General features: G+C 49.7%; 2 protein-coding genes across 2 annotated transcripts; one reads left to right on the top strand and one right to left on the bottom strand.

The window, feature by feature from the left end:
• Nucleotides 1-4354: 4354 nt before the first annotated feature.
• Nucleotides 4355-11039, bottom strand: CCDC87 (coiled-coil domain containing 87). Its single transcript, XM_005903575.3, has one exon. The coding sequence runs from the start codon at nt 11027-11029 to the stop codon at nt 8456-8458; it is 2574 nt and encodes an 857-aa protein (XP_005903637.2). The 5' UTR covers nt 11030-11039; the 3' UTR covers nt 4355-8455.
• A 127-nt stretch (nt 11040-11166) lies between these two features.
• On the top strand, nt 11167-24792 carry CCS (copper chaperone for superoxide dismutase). The gene is made up of 8 exons (XM_005903538.3): nt 11167-11320; nt 11677-11749; nt 18848-18985; nt 19200-19377; nt 19949-20009; nt 24136-24213; nt 24285-24388; nt 24469-24792. The coding sequence occupies exons 1-8, from the start codon at nt 11282-11284 to the stop codon at nt 24620-24622; spliced, it is 825 nt and encodes a 274-aa protein (XP_005903600.2). The 5' UTR covers nt 11167-11281; the 3' UTR covers nt 24623-24792.
• The last annotated feature ends 1559 nt before the right edge of the window (nt 24793-26351 follow it).

The following is a 26351-nucleotide window of genomic DNA, read 5'->3' as shown; positions in this document are numbered from 1 at the left end:
CCTAGACACCAGAGACTTCTGAGCTCTTCAGAGGCTGTGAAAATGTTAGAGTCTGGAAAAAAACTTTTATTGAGTCCAAAAAAAATTTTAATGGAATTTGCTACATATTTAATTAAATGCCTGAAGTCATCTCGTTGACTTTATTATTAAATTCAATATTCACAAAAATTTTGGTACAACTGAGAAGGATTTATGAGTTAGAGTTTCTCAACCCAAGCCCATCTGGTGTATACAGGCTGATTGTTTAAAAACATCACAGTAAATCATATATTTTTTTTTTTTGTAAGAGCTTTGGGGTTTGTTTTTTTTTTTTTTGAGTATTTTTGTTTCTTTTTAAAAATTGTTTTCCGTGTGTCTTTTAGTCGTTCAGTTGTGTCTGACTCTTTGTGACCCCACGGACTGTAGCTCGCCAGGCTCCTCTGCCCATGGGATCCTCCAGGCAAAAATACTGGAGTGGACTGTCATTTCCTTCTCCAGGGGATCTTCCCGACCCAGGAATCGAACCCAGGTCTCCCTCACTGCAGGCAGATTCTTTACTGTCTGTGCCACTAGGAAAGCCCCTCAAATCATAATTTAAACAAGTTACATGAAGTAACCTGTGGGGTGTCTTCCATTTTCTCGACAGAATCCATGGATGCGCAAGTTCTAAATTTTTATCTGTCACTTACTAACTATACTATTCAGTAGGACTCTGCTGATGAATACTACGGAATAAAGCCCATGCTGGACCTGGCCCTCCCTCCCCCTCCAACCCCACTCCCTTCCAGGCTTTTTAAAGGCTGGTTAATGCCAAAGTGCTTGTAGTTCTCCCACATACACTATGCTCCTCTCCCATACTTCTGCTCATGCTGGGCTGAGAAAGTTTTCTACTCTGCCACCACGTGCCTGATGACTCCCACTCAACCTTCTAGACTTTAGACTGCTTGAGTGTGGCCTCTTCCAGGAAGCTCTCCCTGATCACCCTCCCTCTCCTGGGCTCTGTTGAATATTCCTTTTGTGGGCTCCCACTGTACCCTTCACATGCCATATGATTGAAATTATCTTCCTTAGTAAACCTGAAATTCCTCAGCAACAGGGACTGGTTCTCTTTGGTTTCCTCTGGCTCTACCCTCCTCACTCCACCCGCCAACCAACCCCCCAGCTGTGTCTGGCACTTGGGAGGAGTTCAGGGAAAGTGCTCTGGGCCTGGAAGAAGAATGATGTGGCCTGAGTCACTGCTGGGAATCAAGTGGGCTGTGCCCAAGGCCTGAGTTCCCCCAGGTCCAAGTGATGATGAAAGCCAAGAATGTGATCATATTCAGCTTCTTCCCAAGGGCCTCAACTGGGCAGACTTGTTTTTGGTATTTGTGATGAGAAACAGTAAAACGCTTAAGAGCATGTGCTTGGTGTCAAGACGTCTGGGTCAGAATCGAGACTCTGAAATGTTCCTAGCGGTGTGACTTGAGCAGGTTATATAACCACTTGTGCCTCAGTTTCCTCATCTGGACCATGAAATGATCATAGTACCTACCTCTACCTCACTACATTCTATGAGGACTAAATGAATTACTGCGTGAAAAGTGTTTAGAATGGAGCCTGGCACTTAATAATCATTATATAGTATTAGCTAGAGTCAGACACGACTGAGCGACTTCACTTTCACTTTTCACTTTCAAGCACTGGAGAAGGAAATGGCAACCCACTCCAGTGTTCTTGCCTGGAGAATCCCAGGGACGGGGAGCCTGGTAGGCTGCTGTCTATGGGGTCGCACAGAGTCAGACAAGACTGAAGCGACTTAGCAGCAGCAGCAGCAGCCAGTTGGCTCAGCCAGAAGAAAAGTGAGTCAATATACTCACGCAGAGACATAGACAACAGACTTGTGGTTGTCGAGGGTGAAGGAAGGCGGGGGAGGGGAGGATTGGGAGTTTGGGATTTGCAGATGCAAACTAGGGTATATAGGATGGATAAAGAACAAAGTACTTGCAGCACACGGAACTCTATTCAATATCATGGTGAACTATAAAGGGAAAGAATATGAATATATGTATGTATAACTGAGTCACTTTGCTGTACAGCAGAAATTAACATAACATTGTACATCAAATATACTTCAATAAAAATTTTTTTTACAGTGAGTCAATATAAAGAAAATTGTTTGGGGCCTTCCCTGACAGACCAATGGTTAAGACTCCTCGCTCCGAATGCAGGGAGCATGGTTTCAATCCCTTGTCAAAAAACTAAGATCCTGCGTACCCACAGTGTGGCCAAAAAAAATCATTTGGCAAACAACAGTACAAGGAAGAGGTGGACCAAACACAGAAACCCCAAGACCAAGAGGGGTGGGACTGTAGGCTTAGTGGAATCAGAAGTACATGGGCCAAATCCAGCTTCCATCAGCACCTGTGAACCATCGGATCTTGGCTCCGTCCTGTGGGTCTCAGTTTCCCAGAGTGACCGGGTCACCCCAAGCCCGTCAGCTTGTCCGCAGCTGGATGACCAATGTGCTGAGCTGCCGACTGTTTTTAAGTTGCGGTTTTGCCTCTGGCTTTGCCCTTGACATTTTATAAGCAAACAAGCTGGTCAACAAACCCTTCCGCCATGTTTACTGCCCTTGCCCCAGCCCCTGCCCACCCCTGACTCAAGTCTCACTGTCTCTGCCTCCATCCCCACTACTGTCTTTGCCCCCCACCTCTGTCCCTTCATGCAAAAAATACAAATAGGGCCCCCCAGACCCTTTCTGGGGTTTTCATGATGTCCAAACCATTTTTGGTAATACTGCCAACATGTTATCTGCCTTTTCTCCCCTCACTGTCTCCTGAGTAGTGTGTTTTCCACAGGCTGTGTGAAGTCCGACATTGCAACAGATGCAGCAGAAACACAAATGAAAATCTGGCTGTCTTCTATTAAGCCAGACACTCAGAAGACTTGCAAGACAGTAAAATGGCCACCCTTCACCACTTAAAGTCATTTTTCATAAAATACATTATCTCTGTAAACGTATAATGGGATTCGTGTTTATTTATTTTTTAAAAATGTTTATCAATTTATCTGGCTGTGTCAGGTCTCAGCTGCGGCACGCAGGCTTCTCTAGTTCCTTTGTTACCCTGTGGCATGTGGGATCTTAGTTCCCCAAGCAGGGATCGAACCTGTGCCCCCTGCATTGGAAGGTGGATTCTTACTGACTGGATCACCAGGGAAGTCCCAGCATTAAATAAAAAATAAATAAATAAATAAATAAAACAAATATATATATATAATAAATATATTATAAAATATATTCTCTCTCTATATTAAAATGTGCAAATGAATGATCCATCCCTTTAATGTAATAATGAATACAGAACATATTGGACTTTCATGGGTTTAGACCCTAGCCCTGCCTTGACAACAACAGGGCTGCAGCAAATGATCACAGCCCAGATTTTAAAGTATTTTTCTGATGGCCTCTGGGTTTGGGGAAGGCCCAAAACTAAAACATCCACAAAAATCCTCAGTAATTTAGAGAATTAATTTTGTCCAATTATCCTAGAGTCCAGTTTCCCCAGAGGGAGGTATCACTGCCCTCTCTTTCTTTGCAAGGTTGCCATGAAGATTAAAGGAAATAATATCCTTAAAGCACTTCAGCGTAACTGGTTCTCAACACAGTTGAGTTTGCTGGCATGGGACCTGGAAACTCCAGCTGCATGGAGGCCTGGCACCGAGCAGGAGCCCCCACTGGCAACCAGACCCCCCAGGCAAAGGACTTACTCTAGATCTGGGTTTAAGTCACAATTCCACCAGTTCAGAGGCAAGTTACATTCGACTGATTCTCAGTAGAATGACCGTAAACAGCACTTTTTAATCAGTAGAACAAGGATTAATATGAATTATCATCATTATTAGTTATCATTATTATTATTCCATATGTAATACTCACATATATGTAATAATGGTAATAATTCACCAAATCTATATATAGGATCAGCAGGGAGGGGTCACTAAGCCATGGATTTAGGCCTGGAACTTCAGGAAAGTCAGTCCTAGGCCTTCAGAGTCTCAGATCCAGGGACTAGGATGAAAGGGAGGATCCGAGAGGCAGTGTTTTGAGGCAGCTGCAAGAGTCTCCAGGTCTCCTGTGGCTCCTTCTTGAGCCTGTCCAGGGCTTCATGATGTCCTTTCACGTCCCCTGAGGCCCAGATATCCCAACTGTACCTGTGTGTCTAGGACTATACCCTCCCCGTCCTATCTCTGTGTACTATTCCCATCCAGACGATCAGTGGTGATTTCCAAGGACTAATTCATGTGAGCTGTTTCCCAAAATTAACTTCCCAATGACCATAATGGCCATGAAGGAATAAAAGCATTCTTTGTATTTTTTGTAAGACCCATCCAAGCTCCCAATGCGCTCCTATGTACTGTGAAACTCTGAGGAATTTCAGGAATGCAGTATGTAATGTTCCCCAAGGTTATCTGACGGTGGAACCCTTTTCCCAGGACTATCACTCAGGACTAGCTTACTTGGCACACACTTTGGGAAATGCTGCACTAAGCCTGTTGGCTTCCTCCTCCTGTGTGTTTGCTTCTTAAAGAGGCCGATACTGTAGAGCTTCAATTAGCAAACTACACCCTGAGGCAGCTGCCTGTTTTTGTAAATAAAGTTTTAATGGAACACAGCCTGCTCATCGGAGAAGGCAATGGCAACCCACTCCAGAACTCTTGCCTGGAAAATCCCATGGATGGAGGAACCTGGTAGGCTGCAGTCCATGGGGTCACTAAGAGTCGGGCACGACAGAGCGACTTCACTTTCCCTTTTCACTTTCATGCACTGGAGAAGGAAATGGCAACCCAGTCCAGTGTTCTTGCCTGGAGAATCCCAGGGACAGGGGAGCCTGGTGGGCTGCTGTCTCTGGAGTTGCACAGAGTCGGACACGACTGAAGCGACTTAGCAGCTTAGCAGCAGCCTGCTCATTTACTTATATACTGTTATAACTGCTTTCACACAACAAAATCAAAGTCGAGCCTTGGGACAGAAACCATATCACTCACAAACCCTAAAATAGTTGGTACTGTCTGGCCCTTTAAAAAGCTTGTGGACCCCTGCTCTAGTGTTGCTCACCTGGGTTCTGTGTAACCTCTAGAGAACACAACAGCAGACCAGGAGGGAAACCATACTACAAAGGCTGACTATAGCGTATCTGCCTGGAGGGCCAGTTTCATTCAAAGCACCAAATGGCAATCCACTCCAGTACTATTGCCTGGAAAATCCCATGGACAGAGGAGCCTGGTGGGCTACGGTCCGTGGGGTCGCAAAGAGTCAGACACAACTGAGTGACTTCACTTCACGGTTTATATTTTAAAAAAATACAAAAACAAAACATGGACAGGGAATTCCCTGGTGGTCCAGTGATTAGGATTCAGGGCTTTCACTGCTGGGGCCAAGATTCCTGGTAGGGGAATTAAGATCCTGCAAGCCATAAGGTGTGGCCAAAAAAAAAAAAAGTACATATTACACAGAAGAATGCAAATCTTGCATAGATTTCAAAAATAAAAACTTCAAATTTCTCAGGCCTCTCAGGCTAGCACTGCTTTACCCTCCCTGCTCTCGGCCTCCACCCCAATCCCTCATACCTGACCAAGATGCTTGCTTCTGTTCCTCAATTCTAAGAGTTACCTGGGTGGAAAAGTTTGAGAAGTGCTGCTTTGTTAGGAAAACAAAGTAGAAGTGCATGCATCCATATCAGCAAAGAATGAATGGAGAACTTCTGGACCAGGGGCTTTACCTTACTTGTGCAGGCAGGTGAGGCAGGCTGTGTGTAAGAGCTTTCTTACCATAACTCACAGAATCAGTGCACCAAGACAGACCTGGGCTTGGAGCCTGGCTCTCCCATTAACTATCTTTATGATCTTGGGTTAGTCACGTTATCTAACTGAGCCTTCATTTTCTCAGGGGTAAAATGGTGATTAAAATACATGCTTCACGAGAAGTCTAAGAGATTGTGCAGAGAGAGTGTTCTCACTGAACTCAGTAAGTGCTAACTCACTACTAACATGTCAGCTAAATTTCCTGAATAGGTAAAGAGCTCAGAAAAATCAAGAAAGCAAAATAGTCAAAAACAATAGAAAAGTAGGCAAAGGGCTTGAGTATTTTACAGAAAAAAACCAACCAACCAACCAACTAGGGCTTCCCTGGTGATTCAGTGGTAAAAAAATCTGCCAGCCAATGCAGGAGACATGGATTCGATCTCTGGCGCAGGAAGATCCTACACGCAAGGAACAACGAAGCCCCCGTGCTGCAACCATTGAGCCTGTGCTCTAGGGCCCGAGTGGCACAACTACTGAAGCCTTAGCACCCTAAAGCCTGTGCTCAAGAGAAGCCACCACAAGGAGAAGCCCGCACTCCACAATCAGATGAGCCCCTGCTTGCCGAAACTAGAGACACCCAGCACAGCCAAACAATAAAGTACTTAGAAGAGAAAAAACGCCTTTAAAGTTAAAAAAGATGCAACTTCACTCAGAGAGAGGTGAGAACACAACTCAAATGAGATCCTATTTTTTCACTTATTACATGACAAAGATGAAACTTTCTGATAATACTTCTAGTGAGAGTGGGGAATTATTACTATTGTCAGGCAGTGTGGCTGATAATGCAAATGCTTACAGCCTTTGTGTAGCCTCAGTAATACCTATCAAAACTACAAATGCTGGGACTTTCCCGGCAGTCCAGTGGTTAAGACGCTGCATTTCCAAAGCAGGGGGTGAGGCTGGCTCCCTGGTGGGGGAACTAAGATCCCACATGCCGCATGGCATGGCCAAATAGAAGAAAAAAAAAAAAATATATATATATATATACTTATGCTTAGATATAATTCCGCTTCGAGAAACTTTAAACCATAGAAACAGCTGCACATAGTAAATAAACGAACAAGGATTTTTTTAGAGCATTGTCTGTGTGTGTGTGTGTGTGTAAGATCTTAGTTCTCTGATCAGGAATAAAACCTGCGCCCCTTGCATTGGAAGCTCAGTCTGAATCACTGGACAGCCAAAGAAGCCCATGTCTTTGTTTGTAATAAGGGGCTGATTAAGCAAAATAAAAATACACACAGTAGGATATTCTATAGCAACCAAAACAAATAAAGCAGCTCTATGTGTATCAATGTGGAATGAGCTTGGGGCAAATTAGGATAAAATTGAAAGGGGCGAAACAGGAGACAATGCTACTGCTGGTGCCGCTGCGGACACAAGTACGAACAATATATTCACGCGTGTTCATACACACATCGGCTCTCTCTAAAATAATTTTCACATAATCCAACCTGCCCCCCTTCCTTGCCATGACCCCTCTGAGTCATGTCTTTCTCCTCCTCGCTCTGCTCCACCCACACTGGCCACTTTGCCTTTCTGGAACACCCCAAGCATCCGCCTGCCTTAGCTGGCGGGAACACTGTTGTCCCGGATGTCCACAGGGCTCACTTCTTCCCCTCCTTCAAGCCTCTGCTCAAATCTCCCCTTCCCGGCGAGGCCTGCGTGGACTACCCCAGTAAAATCACATCCTTCACCCTGTTTCCTCTTGCCCTCCTCTGCCTTTTCTTTTTTCCAGAGTACGTATCATCATCCTCCATTCTATTATTCAATGTGCTTCCGTACTGTGTTTATGGTCTACAGTCTGTGTTCCCTCAGGAGAATGTAAACTTTACAAAGGGTAAGGGTCTTGGTTTTGTTCAGTGATAAAGACCCAGCCTGAGTACCTAGCTGGTGCTCAGTAAATATCTGCTTTTGAATAAGGGAATGGAAAGATACACAAGCAACTGGCAACAGTTGTCACCACAAGGAGAATGGGGTTACTGAAGGGAAGGATGGGAAGAAATACTTTTCAGTGCACACCCTTGTGTAATTTGTACCAGGTGCTTGTATGAATTGGTAAATAAATTTAATGGAAAATTTTAGCTCTGCCAAGGGTGTGCTAGACCTGGAAGAAGTGACAGCCAACTCCTTTATCTGACACAGGAAGGTCCAGATATACAGCAGTTAGGTACTTTGCCCAAGGTTACACAGGCAGGACTTAAATCCACATCTACTAACCCAGAGCATTAGCTCTTAGTCACCATGCCATTGAGCCTCTTGGCTTGGTTTTCTAATCAGTCAATCTAATGGCTCGTGATAGAAACGCTGAGCTGAGGTGTTTCACGGGGCATGGTTTCTGTCTGTCTAACATTTCCTATTACAATGAACTTCAAGGGATGGTCTTAGTTCTTTTGATACATGAGACTTTGGCTGTAATGTGCATGGTTTGACAGAAATGGGACTACTGGGCTTGGGGCTTCTTTTATGAGAACTTCTTGGTCAAAATACAGTGTTAATGTCAGTCCCTTGGTAGCTGGAATGCAGGTTTCCTGAACTCTACCCTCCCAGATATTTCTTCTTTCAAAGGAGTCAAGAGGTCTGGATGAGTTGCTGTGTGTATGGGGGTGACAGAGAGATCCGAGGGCGCTTGATCCGGTCAAAGAGTAATGGGAGTATTCCCCGGGGCTACTAAAGGCTGGCTGCTGAGCTTCCTGGACAGGACTGACTGATGGGAGGCCCTTTTGGCCCGGGTTAGGTGGCGGACCCGCCGCTGCTGCTGCAGCCAGTAGAGCATCTCCACTTTGTCGTGCTTCATCTTGTCCAGGTAGCGCCGCCCCTTGAAGGTCACCGGCTCACCAAAGACTAATTCGATCTCCTCCAGGAGGGGAACCAAAGGAGCCTCCACCATACTGAGCTTCCTTTGGAGACGGCCGCGGATCTGATTCTCCTCCAGGAAGCGACTCAGGCCCACATCAGTCTTTTGGAAGAAGCGGTTAGGGTCAGAGGCTTGCCGCTCAAACCACTCCAGTCTCCCCAGCAGTATCTCCCGCAGCTGGATGGGCTGCAAGGCCCGCTCCCAGGCACTCACCAGTGCCGGCAGCTGCCTCAGGCGGGCGTTGGAGCTGTATTTGATGGCCATGTCCAGCCGGTCCTTCTCTGGAACGTCAAGCATGGACCAAACCCGCTCTAGACGCTTCTGCAGGCTCAGGATTTTGTGAGAATCTTCCAGGAGGCTGCTCTTAGTTTCTAGCCTGTGTTCCAGCACCGTGTCCCAATCCCACTCTCCTGGCACAAAATCTGGTTCGTCATCTTCTAGCAAGGGGGGTGGGTGTTGGATCTTTATGGACTCTTTGATAGGGGCCACGGTCTCCACAGGACCCTCCTCTTCATACATTTGGAAGATGACATGGAGGAAATCTGTCTCCTGGGTGGTGAGGTACTTAAAGTAGTCACCCACAGACAAAGTGCTTTTCCACCAGTTCAGCCATCTGGCCCTGTTTGACCACCTGTCCCAGCTTTTACTTGCTTGGAGTGATGTGAAGGAGGATATCTTATCTGCATTGGACTGTAAAGTGCTTGCTTTCTGGGGATAAAGTTCAGCCAGCTTGGTGTTGATGATACGATGCTGTTTTTCTTGACATAGGAAGGCTGAGGACAGGAAGGCTGACCAGTCTTTATTGGCTGCAGGCTCAACCAGGGGCCCCTGGTCAAAAGTGAAGTGGTTGTTAGAGACACGGCTCATCAGCTCCTTGTAGACTTCCCTGATGCTACTGCCAAAAGTGCGATCTATATCCATTTGCTCGATAAGTTTGGGTTCCAGTTCACCAGCCAGGTGGTTGTATAGCACACCAGCCGGCTCAATGTGGAAGGAATCCAAAAAATTTCTTCCTGAGACCTGTACAGCAGCTATCTGGACCATCTGATTTTTTAGCTTCAAAGTAACAGTCACTGGCTGTGGTTCAAGTGGAGGGGGTTTAGGGGATTGGAGGCCCCGATGTTCCGAGGCCTCTTGCTCCTCGAGGCTGTTCAACTTTCTCTGCAGCTCTTCTAGGTGATGGGTAGTAGCTGGGCGGTAGGTCAGGGCCCCCAGGAGTGGGGGCAGCCCTGAGTCCAGCGGTGAGTACTGAGACCACCCCAGCTGCATATGCTTCATCATTTGCTTCAGGTCCTCAGCCACCGTGTCCCTTGCCAGCTCTGGTTTGCTCTCTGCCACCAGGACCAGTGGGGTTAAGGGGCGAGGACTGAGTGGAGGAAGGCCCAGCTCATCTGCTAGCCTCCAACCCTCACGCAGAGAGGGCATGGACTGGCCCCTCTGGACCTGGGAGTACAGGGGCAAGTGCGAGGTGGGGGGAGCCCGGCTGCGGGGAGCCACAGAGGTCCCAGGCAGTGATGCAATCTGTGAAGTGAAGGTGCTTTCTCTCCTCTTTTGCATGGAGGACAGCCAGCGCAGAGGCTTCTTCTTCTTCAGCTGGGGAATGGACTTCAATTCCTTCATTGGATCCTTTTCAGGCTCACTGACAAGGTCTCGCGGGCGGCTGAGTTGGATGAGGTAGTTCAGGCTGAGGTTGAAATGCGGCACTTGGGTGACGCCAGTGATGTGATGCCATGGGACCTGGAAGAGCCTGTAAGCCCCAAGGCCAGCGGCGCGCACTCTGGGCGCGGAGACTCGGGCCTGCTCTTCTTTGAGCAGGGCAAGGAAGTCAGAGAGCAGGCTCCGGTAGACGTCGGGGCCGGTGAGGAAAACTGTGCAGTCCCTGGCGAGGCTGGCGGCCAAGCGGGTAAGCGTGGCTGATTCAGTGAAGACAACTGCGGAGGTCGACATGAGCTTCTGGAGGTGCAGGTAGCGTACGAAGAGCTGCTCGCAGCTGAGCAGCACGTAGATCAGGAGCCGCTTTCGTAGCCTCTGATTGTTCAGGTGATTCATGCCAAGTTCGGTGGGGGGCTCCTGCCAGCTGCACTTTAGCTCGTCCAGGATGACCTCGGTGAAACGGAGCCGTACCTTGTGAGGCGCCCGCGCCTCCAGGCCGCTTTTGGTCAGCCGCTCGGCTACCTGGCGGCAGACCAACTCCGCCGTTAGCCGTGGAACCGGTAAAGGCAGTAGCATCGGGACCTCCTGCGAGAGGTGCTCCTGAGACGCTGTGCGTGTCGTCCTGCGGGGGAAGAGCGACAACGGACGCAGCAACCGGTGGTAAATCCGCTGGAATTCGGGGTCCAGCTTATACGGCTCCATCTTAAGACGAGGCGGTGCCGACAGCGCCGGCGGCTCTAGCGGTTACTAAGGTAACGAGGGGCCAGCGGGCCCAAGTGCGCCTGCGCAATCCCCGCCCACCGTCGCGTGGATGCGGGAAGGAGCAGAGCCTTGCGTGCGCGCGCACCGGAAGGCGGGGCAAGGAGTGGCTTCAGGGGCTCCGCCTCCCCCTCCCACGGCGCGGCTCTGGGCTGGCTCTTCAGTTTCTGCCCTCGGGCGATAGCTGGATCCTGGATGGCTTCGGACTCGGAGGACCGCGGGACTGCCTGCACGGTGAGGGCCGAGGCCTCGTGTGGGAGCCTCGCAGGGCAGAGAACTTCGGCCCCTGGAGAGCGATCGTTAACTTGAGAATGAGGGAAGGAGCAGACACCTGGGCTGGGGCCTGGGGCCAGGGCTGGACTGGGGCCTGGGGCCAGGGCTGGACTGTGAGAGTAGCAGGACGCTTGGCGTTAATGTTACGGGGTGTTGCTCCTGGAATGATCGTGAGCGACAGTGAAGAAGGCGCTTGAGGAGGGGTCACATGGGGCGTTACTATAGGCCTTTAGGGGTGGTCCTAGGGGAGGTAGTGAAACAGGGTCACGCAAGAAGTTTCCCCAGCTCCTATCAGCCCGTCCCTGCCACCCTTGCAGCTGGAGTTCGCGGTGCAGATGACCTGTCAGAGCTGCGTGGACGCGGTGCGCAGGTCCCTGCAAGGGATCGCAGGTAAGAACCAGATGAACTTTTGTGAAAGCAAACCGGAGACCTCGGGGAGGGGTTGGCAAATCTCTTAGGCCTACCCCGCTCCCGTTTACAGAAACAGAAATGAAAACCTGGAGAGAGGAAAGAATGTTCTCAGAGTCACACTGAGACCCAGAAATGGAGTCTAGTATGCAGGTCTCAGGCCTGCTCTGCCAGATTTTTCTACTGGCCCTAACTTCCTGCCTTTCTGGTGTCTTAACCTCAGGTGCCTGAAAAGTAAGGAGGTAGGCAGAGAGTAGTCCCCCTACAGGGTGTTCCCTGGAAAATAGACAGTTAGTTCTTGCTTGAAAAGCAGCATAATCTTGACAAAGCAAACAGCAGCCCTGGCCATGTTCTATCCAGGTAGCCCTGGATTTTTTTTTTCCCCCACACTGCCCGGTATGTGGAACTTTCCCAATCAGGTATCAAACCTGTGTTACCAGCAGTGGAAGTGCGGAGTCTCAACCACTGGACCATGAGGAAGGTCCTTGATCTGGCATGATCAGCAAGCTCTGAGAAGGCAAGGCCACCAACATGGCCTGGAGAACTGCCTGTCTTTGAGTCTGTTAAAGGTTTATTCAGTGATTCAGCAGGTATAGACCAGACCCTGGGAGCTTTTTAGGGAGAAGGGTTCACAAGAGTTTCAGGCACAGCCCCTGCCCTCAGGTAAAATGAGCACTTGAGCGTTGTGCTGGGAAGAGCAGTTCTTGAAGAACTCCTGCTTCTGAAGCTGAGACTGATGGCGCTTGGCTCTGTATCAGGCGGTTGTATGTCGCTGGCGTTAGGGGTATGTGTTCCAGAGTCAGACTGTTCAGATTCAAATCCCGCCTTTGCCATTTAATGGCACTAAGGCCTCATGCATGTTACTTTTTTTTTCTTTTTTTCCAAAATGGAAGTCTTAGACCTTTATCTTTTTTTTTTTTTAATATTTATTTATCTGACTGCCTCAGATCTTTGTTGCGGCATGCAGGATTTTTCGTTGCAGCTCATTGGCTTAGTTGCTTTATGGCATGTGGAATCTTAGTTCCCTGACCAGGGATTGAACCCATGTCCCCTGCACTGGAAGGGGGATTCTTAACCACTGGACCCCCAGGGAAGTCCCACATGTTACTTTTTATGCCTGTTTCTTCAGGCATATGTGCAAGATAATGGAAGCTACCCCAGAAAATCATCAAGAAGAGTAAATTAGTTAATATGTGTAAAAGCACTTTAGAAAAGGACTTTGGCATATAGTGAGAGCCCATTGAATCTTAGGACCTGTGAGAGGAAGGGCTTATAGGGGGTAAGCTGGTTGGGCAGGGGAATGAGGGGACACGTCTTTGTTTAAAGTTATTCAAATTGGTTTACTTTGGGGTTCCATTTTCACTCAATATAGATTTTATGTATTTCTCATAGGCTTCTTCACTCATTAGTTCATCTAGTTCTGAAGGGTTACTGAATGTGATCTTGATCAGCCAACCATCTTCATAACAGCATCTGTTGACAAGTCCTGGATTTTCTGCAGGAGCTTCATTCATTTAAGTAACTTCTCCTGATGGAGGAGAACTAGCAGCTTTCACACTTTCTACAGCACCAGACTCCTCTTGTTTGTTCAATTTTGTCCCCACTCCAGGCAGACTATAGGAAATGACGTCTCCCAAAGCTTCCTGTGCAAATACGCTGATTCTCATTGTTCCAACACCGTTTTCTATTGTTCGTCATGTGTGTTTGCCTGTGAATTTACGCATGGAGAACAGAGCGCCCAGGCGCTGTCTGCCCTCAGCCCCCAGAGTGCTCCATGGCAGCTCCCAGCGCCACTTTCACAGAGGGTAGAGATCCTAAAGCTGGGTTTGCTTAGACTGTGTGTTTGAGGGTGGTGGGTGAGGGTCCAAGAAAACCGAACCATTCCACTGTGAGTAGTGTTCTGACCACAGATTTCCAAGGCTGTTAGGCTCTCTACCTCCTGTAAAACATTCTTGCTGGGAAAGCAGACAGCTGGACTTCTGCTGAACATAGGGCAGTTTCTAGCTGTTAGCAGATTTCTTAGTGACCAGATAAAGACTTCCAGTGACTCTCTGTTTCCTAGCCTGGGTAACTGGAATCAGCTTGGCTTTCTCATGGGCTGGCTCCCTCGAATGCAGAGGAGAGAGAGAGATGGGTTGGTTGATTTGCTCTCTCCAGGAGGCCTGGGTTTGGGGACGAAGGCTCTGCTTTCCTCCTAGGGGTAAGTGGGAGGCCCTCCCAGCCCAAGGCTCACTCCCTTGAATCCTTATCATCACTACCCTAGAGCCCCCTATGGCCTTGTTTTTTCTCCCTCTCTGAGCTAAACAGATACGGGCCTGGCCACACTCCACACCAGCCAGACTGAACTACTCTGCTAGGGAGCCAGCCCTCCTGGTTCAGACCCACGTCAAAAGTTCAGGAAATGTACAGTCACAGGGAGCTTCTCACCGGGGCCCTTCCCTTCCAATGCAGAAAAGCAGCTCTTAAGAGATGTCATTGCTCTGCTTAAAATCCTCAAACAGTAATAATATTGAGAGCTTCCCATAGGCCAGGCACTGTTCTAAGTGCTCTGTGTGAGATGACTCATTTAGGCCTTCAGTAGCCCTCTGAAATAGGTTGTATTATCATCTCCATTTGCAGATACAGAAGCTGAAAAGAAAACTCAACACAGAAAGGTTGAGTAAGTTGTCTTAAGGCCACACAGCTAGTACATGGCAGACTCAGGATTTCAACTCCAGAGCCCATACCCTCAACCACTATACTCCGTGGCCTCTCCCAGCGGCCTCCCCTGCATTAAAATTAAATCCAGATTCTTCCCTGTTGTCTGCAGGGCTTTGTTTGATTGGTCTCCACTTGTACCTTCACATCTTTACTCCAGCTGCAGCCACTCTGGCCTTTCTCAGACACATAGATGTCGTTCCTGTCTCAGGGTCTTTGCCCAGACTGTGTCCTCTGCTGGAATGTTCTTCCCTGACTACATTCAGGCATTTGCTTCAAGGGTCAGAGAGACCTTCTGTCCCTCTGTATCTCACTGTGCGTGCTGTTCACTGAACCCATGGTAGGCAAGGTGCATGTAGGGAAGCTGGAAGAAAACTCAAGGAGCTGAAGGAACTGCAGACGTGTTTATTCTCTCCTGGCTGGTGCTGCAACTGTAGCAGCAGACATTAGATAACATAGCCTAACGTAACATAACCTCCCCAACAAGGACTTTCCAGTTGGAGCTTATGTATGCTTACAGAACAAAAGTAGCCTGTGGCCAAGCGAGTACCTTGTGACGCACGTGCGCAGTGCTGTTAGTGATCTCAGCTGTTACGTAATCATTATTCACAAAAGGTCCTGACCACGCCATCTTGGCTAGTTTGCTTTTTCCCTGCACCTTCCTTGACCAAGCCTGTCTAAGTGTTCGTCCCCGAGTTGTTCCCTCAGACCTGCTTCATTGAGCACACATTGCACTACCCGAATCTCCCTGAGCGTGTGTTTGATATGCATGCTCCTGCCCTGGAATACATGCTGCTCTGTGGGGCAGGGACATCGCCTGACTTGTTCCCTGCTGCATCCCTGCTGCCCTGAACAGGGCGCATGAGAGATGCTTAGTGTACATTTGTTAAATGACTGAATAGGCATGTGAATCCCTTGCACTTCATGTCTCTTTGAGCCCTGGGAGCCTCAGACAGTCAGTCCTTTGGGGCCCAGTTCTACTTCCTGTGGGACGAAGGGACCAAACAGTCAGCTTTGGGGTTGGACCGGCTGCCTTCTGAGCTTTGTGATCTCGAGCCAGCTGCGTAACCCCCCTGCCTCATTTCACTTGCCCAAGGAGGACAGTATCACCATCCTGATGTGTGTAAAGCGGAGCACACAGTTTGTGGCATTCCCTAGAGGCTCAGGCCCCAGGAGTTCCCTGCCATTCTCCCTACAGCCCCTTGGCACCCAGAAGCACCTCTGGGTGAACCCAGAGCGCCAAGGCTTCACGCCAGGTGGCCCAGTATGAGATGTTGTGTGAAGTGATGGCATTTGGGTTCTTTGGAGAATTTTCTTCTGGCAGAATTGCCCTGTACTTGCTGGGGAGGATATAGGTGTGTCTGTTTACAAATCCGGCCCCTCCCCCAACCGATGCGGCTGGGATCTATGGACGCAAGCCCATGGGACCTTTTGTAACACAGGCCAGATAGTCCTGCCTCTTGGATGCTGCCTCTTCCCAGTACCATTTCCGTGTTGCTTCGAGTTGGAGGGAATCTGAACAGCTGACGTTCCTTGTCTGTGCCTCAGGGATGATTATACCCTTGCTGGCAGGGGAGAGAGGGAAACCAAGGATGGAGGGAAATTGGATGGCTTAGCCTTCAGTCCACAGAGCGCTGGCTCAGCAGAGGGAAATGCCTCGTTTAACCTGCGTTTGCTGGGCTGCCCAGGGCTCCTGGCTCCGGTGGGCTTTACTCTCACCCAGAACAGCAAACACACTAAGATCAGAGCAGGATGTTTGTAAGCTCCACAGGTGAGGTCAATGTTCAGAGTTCCCAACCATCCCCTGTATTCTGGTTCAGAATTCAAATGTCCTCTTGAAAGGTTTGTGAGCCCTGAAGATCTGAATGGAAGAGAAGCCCCTTCTTGTCCTTCTCTTGGCCCGACAGCCCTCTAAGCTGAGTGTGTGTCAGAATCACCCTGCAGGCTGTGTTCACAGCAGGGTGACTCAGGGATTTGGAGGGCAGTTGAGAGCCACTGACTTTTGAACCTGACGCTTGTGGGCCACACAGGATTGCAGTCCACACAGCTTGAGTTATGTGGGGGAAGTGGGAGCTGCCGCAGGAGGACGGGGGAGGGGGCCCCAAAGCTGGAGGCTGGAGCTGCTTCTCAGGGTGAGCAGTGTCCAGGCGAAGTGCTTGGAAGCTGGAGCTAGGCTGCCTGGGATGAGTTCGAGTCCCTCCATTTACTACAGTGCAATGAGTTTGAGCAAGATCTGGGAGTTGGTGATGGACAGGGAGATCTGGCGTGCTGAAACATGGGGTCTCAAAGAGTTGGACATGACTGAACTGAACTGAACTTGGAGCGTTCTTAACTGAACTTGAAGTTCTTAACTTCGCTGTGGCTCAGTTTTCTCACCTGTAAAGTGGGGATAACAGTGCTCAACTCCTAAGGTTACTTGTGTTAATACAGGTACAGTATGAGAAAGCCCACAGTGCATGCTCAGTGAATGTTAGCTTTCATAATGATGGTGATAGCCCCATCTTTTTTTTTAATGTGTGCCGGCTTTATTGAGATATAATTCATGTGTTATAAAATTCATCCATTAAAGTATACAATTCAGTGGTTTTTAGTATATTCACAGAGTTGTGCAGCCATTACCACTAACAATTTTTGTATTTCATCACCTCATGAAGAAAGTGTACCCTTCAGGGGCTTCCCTGGTGGTGCAGGGGTTAAGAATCTGCCTGACAATGCAGGGGACACGGGTTCAGTCCCTGTGGGAAGATCCCACATGCCACTTAGCAACTAAGCCCATGAGCCACAACTATTGAGACAACGTTCTGCAGTTACTAAAGCCCAGGTGCCTACAGCTCGCAATTACCTGAAGCCCAGATACATAGAGCCTGCATTTCACAAGTGCAGCCGCCGCAATGCACCACGCCTGTGCGCCACGACTAGAGAGCGGTCCCTCTCACTACAACGAGCGAAAGCCCGAGCGCAGCACTGAAGACCCAGTACAGCCAAAAATACAATAAATAAATCTTAAAAAAAAAAGAAATTATACCCTTCGACTATCACCCTCCTGTTCTCCTGCCCCCTCATCTACTTTCAGTCTCTGTAGATTTACCCATTCTGGATATTTCATCCACAGTGACATCATCCAATATGTAGTCTTGGTAACTGGCTTTCACTTAATGTTTTTAAGGTTCATCCACATCACGGCAGGTATCAGTGCTTCATTCCTTTTTATGGCTGAACGTCTACCATCGTATGGCTGTACATTTGGTTTATTCATTCATCATTTGATGGGCTTTTGAGTTGTTTTCACCTTTTGACTATCATGAATATTGTGACTATGGATAGCCAACTCTTTTTTTAAGATTTATTTTTTGGCTGTGGTGGGTCTTTGTTGCTGCCTGCAGGCTTTCTCTAGTTGCAATGAGTGTGGGCTACTCTTTCTTGTGGTACTTGGGCTTCTTATTGCAGAGGCTTCTCTTGTTGCAGAGCATAGGCTCTAGGTGCTTGGGCTTCAGCAGTTGGAGCACGTGGGCTCAGTAGTCGTGGCACAGAGGCTTAGTTGCTCTGCGGCATGTGGGATCCTCCCAGACCAGGGACCAAGCCAGTGTACCTTGCATTGAAGGCATATTCTTAACTACTGGACCACCAGGGAAGCCTGATAGCCCACTTTTATGTAAACATTTTTTCATCATTTATTTTTTCAAAATTGAAGTACAGTTGATTTATGATATTGTGTTCAAATATTTTTAAAAGAACTATCTATGTTTCAAAGGGCTACCCAGGTGGCTCAGTGGGTAAAGAATCCACATGCAATGCAGGAGATAGAGGAGATGCCAGTGCGATCCCTTGGGTTGGGAAGATCTTCTAGAGGAGGGCATGGCAACCCACTCCAGTATTCTTGCCTGGAGAATCCCATGGACAGAGGAGCCTGATGGGCCACAGTTCATAGGGTTGCAAAGAGTTGGACACAAATGAAGTGACTGAGCATGATCACATGCATCTATGCTTCAAACATAGATGAATAACTCTTGGCACAAAATAAGAACTCACAACAGTCCTGGGGGCAATGTGACTTTATCCTCACTTTGTAAAGAAACAAGCTCAGAGAGTTTAAGGGCCTGGACTTCCCTGGGGGTCCAGTGGCTAAGATTTGAATCTTCCACTGCAGGACCCGAGGGTTTGATCCCTGATTGGGCAGCTAAGACCCCATATGCTGCTTGGCACAGCCGGGAAAATAAGAGAGAGAGGTTAAGGGCCTTACAGCTAGAAGGCGGCTTCAGAGCTTGCCTCTGGCCACAAAAAGGTGATGAAGATGGAGATGGTGAATCACCGACTGTTTCTTTCTTCCCTGCTCCCAGCAGAGGGGTGCTAGCCCTCTGCTGCCCTCTGCCCCCTGTCTTCTAGGCATCCAAAGTGTGGAGGTGCAGTTGGAGAACCAGATGGTCCTGGTGCAGACCACCCTGCCCAGCCAGGAGGTGCAGGCCCTTCTAGAAGGCACTGGGAGGCAGGCGGTCCTCAAGGGCATGGGCAGTGGCCTGTTGCGTGAGTAACAACTATGGCCTTGGACTATCTGGGAGGGAGGTGGCCTGGGTGTGGTACAGCTCTAACCAACCATAGGATCTGGGGGCTTTGGGTTGGAGAGGCTTCGGGGACCATGTGAAGGTTACATGGGGCTCTCTCCCTGCCCTTTCCAAGCTGATGAACGGGTGGGGCTGGGTGAGGTGGCAAGCCAACCCTGGTGTCTGATACCTTACAGAGAATTTAGGGGCAGCCGTGGCCATTCTCGGGGGGCCTGGCCCTGTGCAGGGAGTGGTGCGCTTCCTGCAGCTGACCCCTGAGCGCTGCCTAATCGAGGGGACCATTGATGGCCTGCAGCCTGGGCTGCATGGACTCCACGTCCATCAGTTCGGGGACCTCACGAGGAACTGCAACAGGTGAGTCCTCTGGAACCTCCCTGGAGCATCCTCATTGCCCTGGTTGTGCACCCACTGTGCACAGGGGGCTATACTCAGCTTTTTACACATACATTCACATATGGTCCTCACAAGTACCCTGGGAGGCGTATACACACAAGCCCAGTCTACACATGAGAAAACTGAGGCTCAGAAAGGTTACATGACTTGTCAAAAGCCCTAGAGCATGTAAATGACAGAGTGGGAATTTGAACCAAAATCTGACCTTGACACTCCTGCTCCTAGCTCCCAAATGGAAGGTGACTCCTGAACATGGGAGGATCAGTTCTCCGCGAGTGTCATGGTGTTTATCATGCTGCAATTAGTATTTACTCACCCATGTTTACCCTGGAGGCCTGCTGAGGACAGGTCCCATGACTGATTCTTCTTACTGATCTCAACCCAGAGCCTGGTACAGAGTGGGTCCATTTGTTGAATGAGTGGATGAATGAATGAATGAGTCAATGAATGGAACAAATGTAGTTAAAGTAAAAGGATGGATCACCTGGTCCGTGAGCTGTTTCACTGCCTACCTGCTATCTTTTCTTCTTAGCTGTGGGGACCACTTTAACCCTGATGGAATGTCCCATGGGGGCCCCCAGGACTCTGAACGGGTAAGTGTTGATCTTGGGCTGGGAGAGAACCCGAGATCTCAGAGGCAGGGCAGGCAGCTCTTGGAGCCTGAGAGTGTAATTCCATTTGGGGGGAGTCTTTCTCCCTCACTTTATCTTGTTCGGGTTAGAAACATTTATAGGCACTTCCTGTGCTCAAGGCCTGACCCCGTCTCACAGCCTGGCGAGGGAGACACTTAGAACTCTGTGGTTGCAGCATAGCCAGAACATCTTTGCAGGAGCCTCCGGGAGGCCCTGGGAACCCAGAGCAAGCTCCAGATCCAGTCCGAAGGGCACAGGCTGTGGGAGAGAGCTTCCCAGAGAAGGTGATGGTGTGGAAGTTAAAGGTTTTACCTTAAGTAAAACGGCTGTTCCTGGGACTTTCCTGGATGTCCAAGGGCTAAGATTCCGGGCTCCCAATGCAGGGGGCTTGGGTTCAATCCCGGTCAGGGAACCAGATCTCACATGCTGCAACTAAAAATCCCTCGTGCTGCAACTAAGACCTGGCACAGCCAAATAATAATAATTTTTTAAAAAGGCCATTCCTGACTCTGCAGCTCCTGGCCCTGGACTTTCATTTTACACCAGAGAATTGGCCCCCCTCGGCTGTGAGTCACATGCCACCTTAATGATTTTTGCCTTATCTGAGTCCTTCTTGTTCTGCTAGTTACTCAATGTTTTGATTTAAACTGGCTGATTTTTTTTCCCCCTTAAGTAAATTTAATTTATTTTTAACATTTTAATCTATCACGGAACATGATTTCAAACATGTTCTGAAGTGGACAGACTAGGGTCCCAAACCCCTGTGTCCCTGTCACCCAGCTTTAACAGTTGCCAGCTTGTGGCCAGTCCCCATTCCATCTACACCCCTGGCCCTTCTCCATTATTTTGAAGAAAATCAAGACGTCATTCATGTAATTCAAGTAGATTTATTTTGAACAAGAAACGATACTGCCACAGAAACCAGTACTTCTAGCTCCAAGAGAAGGATCCTTGTAAAAATACATCAGTGCAGACCTTAAAAGTGTCATCAGGGGAATTCCCTGACGGTCCAGTTGTTAGGACTCTACATTTCTGCTTCAGGGGGCATGGGTTCGATCCCTGGTTGGGGAACTAAGATCCTGCAAACCATTCAGTGTGACCAAAAAAAGAAATCTTTGTTAGAGTTATCTTTGTTAGAGTGCTTAGTGAATGTTAAGAGAGGTCCTGGGTGTTGTCCAGGAGGACCGCCTTCTCTCCTGGGGATATTTCTTTTTTTTTTTTTTTTTACTTACTGGGCAGGGAGGGAGGGAAGGAGGGGAGCTTGGAGAAAGAAGAAGAAGGGGGAAAAAGAGCTCTGTCTCAGGAGGTGGTCCTCTGGGAGCGTGTGAGGTCAGGCTCAGCTTCGCTCCTCGCTGACTCGATAGCTTTGCTCTCCTCCCCCTGCCACCTGGGGATATTTCTTAATGGCCCATCGACATACGCCTAATTCCGTCTCTTCCACTTGTGGTGGTGTGTTCCCCTCCTTGCGAATTCAGTACCAGGGCAAACAGGTGAAAATGTGGTGTGTGTTTCTTAATTCATGTAAGTGATAATTCTCTCTTTTTTGCACTTCTGACTGCTCTGTTACATTTCTAACAGTCAAAAGTTTTTACTTCTCACCCGCCACCCCCTAGGGAGCTGAGGAAGCCTTTCTATGGGGTCCATTGCATAGCGCCATGCTTGTGTTCCCTGCGTCAGTTATCTATTGCTGAGAATCAAATTACTTTAAACATAAGAGTTTTGGTTTTTTGTTAGTGGCGCGAGGCTTGCAGGATCTTAATTCCCCAACCAGGGATTAAACTGGGGCCCTTGGCAGTGAAAGCACCAAGTCCTAACCACTGGACCGCCAGGGACTCCCCAAATTTAGGGGTTTAAAACAGCAAGCATTTGTCATCTCACAGTTTCTCTGGGGCAGGAATCTGGACACAGCCTAGTTGGAGCTTCTGGCTGAGTGTCTCTCAAGGCCTGATTTGGGGAAGACCCACTTCCACACTTGTGCATGTTGCTATTGGCAGGCCTCGCTGGGTGTCGGCCAGAGACCTCAGTCCTGTGCCCCATGAGCCTTTCCCTAGGGCAGCACACAGCACTGCAGCTGCCTGTCCTCAGAGCCAGAGAGAGAAGGCGTCCAAGACCCCAGCCACACTCCTTTTGAAACCTCAGCTCGGAGGTGATGCCTGGTCCAGCCCACACTCAGCAGGTGTGAATCCGGGGGCGCTCCTTCAAGGCTGTCTTCCTCATGAGCCTTGAAAGGTGCTGAGCAGGTGAAGTGGGGAGAGTGGGAGCAGAGGCTCAGCACGGGGCCGCCCCACAGAGCGAGCCCCGGAGGCATGAACCCTCGAGACTGGGTTCTGGGAGGAAGTGGAGTTTCGAAGGGCAAGAGACTACCTTGCCTTGGCCTGGGCCTGCTAGGGGTAGGGCATCTGAAGGGTCTGGTGCCAGCTGCTCCATTGTACCCAAGCCCTTGTACAGACGGAGGAAAACTTGAGCAAGGGCTCCATAACCAAGCCACCATGGTGACTGGCATGTTCCTTTGGGATTTCAGCATCTGGTTTTGCCCAAATGGAAGTGAATTCAGTGAGGGGATTTATATCCAAGCCTGGTTGTCCCTTTGCACGTCTCCTAGCTGGTTTCCATGCTTCCTTCCGCCCTCCCCCTGCCCCGCTCCAGTCCTTCCCCTCCCTCTCCGTGCGCTGCATTTGAGAAATTGCTCCAAAGCATGGGGTAACCATGTCACACCCCTCCTGAAACCCTTCTTGGCTCCCCAGTCCCCGATGGTACAGATCCCACGTGGCTGCATGGTGTGACATTCGGTGCCACCACTGCCTGATGATACCTCTGAGCCACACACCGGGCGCTCGCATCCTCTGTCTGGTCCTATAAACTCCTCCCCATCCTTTACCTTCCCACCACAAAAGGCCCCAACACCAGGTGCAGCAAAAAGTGCCAGGTGTCGGCAACAGAGGTCCCCCAGGGAAACAAGATAAAGCAGAGGTGGCTCTTCTCGCCGCTTGCTCATCAGCCCCATCACGTGGCAACATCCTTTGTGACCAGCCCAAGGCAAGGCCATGAGTACCAGTCCATGTTGGCAGGGATCCTTCTGCCCAAAGTGTCAGGTTGGGGACGATTTATTTGCACAGATCCTACTGTGACTCTCCAGTAGTCTTGTCACAGGGAAGCACACTCACTGTTGTAACCCTGTGCTTTGCAGCCACTAGTCTGCTCCATGTCTGGCTCCCCACAGTGTTCCAGACCCCTGAGGGTGTTTGACCACGTACGCATCCCCAACCCCCAAATCCCACCTGGCAGAGGGTGTCTGACGTAGGAGGTGCTCAGTAGCTGTGTTGTTGTTATTTTAGTCACTAAGTCGAGATCGACTCTTTGTACAAACTGTAGCCCGCCAGGCTCCTCTGTCCATGGGATTTCCCAGGCAAGAATACTGGAATCAGTTGCCATTTCCTTCTCCAGGAGATCTTGCCAACCCAAGGATCGAACCCATTTCTCCTTCACTGGGAGGCGGATTCTTCACCACTGAGCCACCAGGGAAGCCCCCAGTAGCTGTGTTAGCACATTTTTATACCTTCAAGAGGAAAGGTGGGCAGAAACAGTCTTGGGGGCAGGATATGCCCTCTGCTCCTGTGTTTCTTCTCTCTGTTCCTGGAGGCTGGACATCAGGGAAGGGATGCTGGCTGCCTCTGATGGTCAAGAAGCCAAGCTTGGCCAACTTAAGTGCAGGGGAACTGCAGACTGCCAGGGGCTGACAGAGTCATTGGGAGGCTGGAGAACTGGGCTTACAAAGAAGCAGGAAGCATTCTGAGGCTGGGATGCACAATGGGCAGATGCCTCCTAGGGGAAAGCAGGCTGGGTAGTGGCGTGACTTCCTAGGAAGAGGGCCACTGGCTATGTCCAGTGTGCCATCACCCGACCCAGGATTTTAGTTCCAGGGGGAGAGAGTCCAGTTGCCTTCTGTGTGTCCTGGGCTGTCCCTTCATCCTACCAGACTGAACCTGTAGGAGGACACTGGTACCCTGGGGACGGGGAATCAGACACTGGGAAGCCAGAAGTCAGCTGCCGTGTCCCACATGCCCTCTTCCCCCGGCTCTCACTGCAGCACCGCGGAGACCTGGGGAATGTCCGTGCCGATGAGGATGGCCGAGCTGTCTTCAGGATTGAGGACGAGCAGCTGAAGGTGAGGTGGAGGAGAAGGCAGGGACCTTTCCTAACAGATCCAATGTCTGAGGCTGTTGTCTCCCCTCAAAGGTGTGGGATGTGATTGGCCGAAGCCTGGTCATCGATGAGGGAGAAGATGACCTGGGCCGGGGCGGGCATCCCTTGTCCAGGATCACAGGAAACTCAGGAGAGAGGTGAGTGCTCTGCCCGCGGTGTACACAGAGACCTGGAGGGTCCTGGTGGGTGCTCAGTTCGACCCCACGCTCTTCTGCAGGTTGGCCTGTGGCATCATCGCACGCTCTGCTGGCCTCTTCCAGAACCCCAAGCAGATCTGCTCCTGTGATGGCCTCACCATCTGGGAGGAGCGGGGCCGGCCCATCGCTGGCCAGGGACGGAAGGAGCCTGCCCAGCCCCCTGCCCACCTCTGAGCGCAGCCTCCGCCTCGGGTCTGTCACCGTCCTCCCTGCTGAGCACCGTCCACTTCCAGAGGGAGGCCCTGCTCACCCAGTCCTGGGAGAACCAGTGTGCAGGCTATGTTTGATCTCAAAGGGTTGCTTGCTCTTCCCTTGGCAAATTAAAGTTTTATTTTCACATGGAACTTTGCGTTTTGTCTGTGTCCCCTCCTCCCTTAATGGGCTTAGTAAACACAGTCCCTCTGCCTCTGTCCTCCCTGTTGAGGGCCACCTCTTGGCTTTGTAGGCAAAGAAAACTGGATTCAAATCCACACAGTTCTGGGACTACCCAGTGGTCCAGTGGTTAAGACTCCATGCTTCCACTGCAGGGGGCATGGTTTTGATTCCTGGTCAGGGAAGTTTGCATGCGCATGGAACGGCCAAAAAGAAAAGAAGAGAAAATCCACACAGTTCCTGAGGGCCACTTCCTTTTCCTCAGGGTAACAGCGAAAGACCATAGCAGACGTATTTCTGTTTGTGGCCTGACCCCTCTCCCTTCACTATGGCCAGTTGGAACCAAGATGGACACCTGACCCATTCAGGGCCTTGCTTTCCTGAAGAAATCAAAGCAGATCCAGCTTTAGTTTCCCCCTGAGCGTATGGGAGCTGTGGGTGGGCCTTTTCTCCCTGCCTTTGTCACTGTTCAGTCCCAAGTCACGTCTGACTCTTTGTGACCCCATGGACTGCAGCATGCCAGGTCTCCCCTGCCCTTCACTGTCTCCTGGAGTTTGCTCAGATTTATGTCCATTGAGTTGATGATGCTATCTATGCATATCTATGCTATGATGCCGATGAGACAACAGCTATCTCATCCTCTGCAGCCCTCTTTTCCTTTTGCTGTCAATCTCTCAGCATCAGGGTCTTTTCCAATGAGTCGGCTCTTTGTATCAAGTGGCTAAAGTACTGGAGCTTGGTTCACTGATTCCCTAAGATGTTGATGTTCATGCTGGCCATCTGCTTGACCACATCCAATTTACCTTGATTCATGGACCTAACATTCCAGGTCCCTAGGCAATATTGTTCTTTACAGCATCAGACTTTACTGTCACCACCAGACACATTCACAATTGAGCATTGTTTCCGCTTTGGCCCAGCCGCTTCATTCCTTCTCCCTGCCTTAGGGACTGAATATCAGAAAAAGCTGATTGATCTGCTGGGGAGGAGGAATAAGGCAGATTCACAGGAAGAACCTAAGAATCGCAGGAGAATGCCAGATGCTCCAGAGTCCCCAGTCTGGTCCTTCCCTGAGGCCAGCTACCTGGAAGTCAAGAGACAGTTCTGTATCCCTTCCAATGCATCACCACCTATTTTTTTAAAATCTGGCTTGAGTTGATTTCTTTATTCATGAGTAAAAGACTCTTAATTAATGGAATAAATAAAGTGCTTGGCACAGGGCCTAGCACACGGTAGGTTAAGGGAGCAGTGGTGGTGAATCTGAGGCTCCGTGGGGTGCCTAGAGGCAGACTGAGCCAAGCTCCTGTCTCACACAGATGGCCAACATCCAAGGACCGGTGTATGAGGCCAGGAACTCTGGGGCTCCCCACTCATCTGTTCTGCCCACCTGCCCCCACTGGACTGTGTCTCTCTTGCTTATCCATGACAAAGCTGCTTTCGTGCCCAGGTAGCTAGGCTGGCAGGGTGCAAACTTTGCCCCTTACACGGACTGCTTGGAGCTGGGTGGGTGGTTTCACAGTCTGTTGGCCTT

Source organism: Bos mutus, chromosome 22 (genome assembly GCF_027580195.1).
Source record: "Bos mutus isolate GX-2022 chromosome 22, NWIPB_WYAK_1.1, whole genome shotgun sequence".
Taxonomy (NCBI): domain Eukaryota; kingdom Metazoa; phylum Chordata; class Mammalia; order Artiodactyla; family Bovidae; genus Bos; species Bos mutus.
The sequence above is the reverse complement of the archived record's forward strand: the minus strand, read 5'-3'. Positions and strand labels throughout refer to the sequence as shown.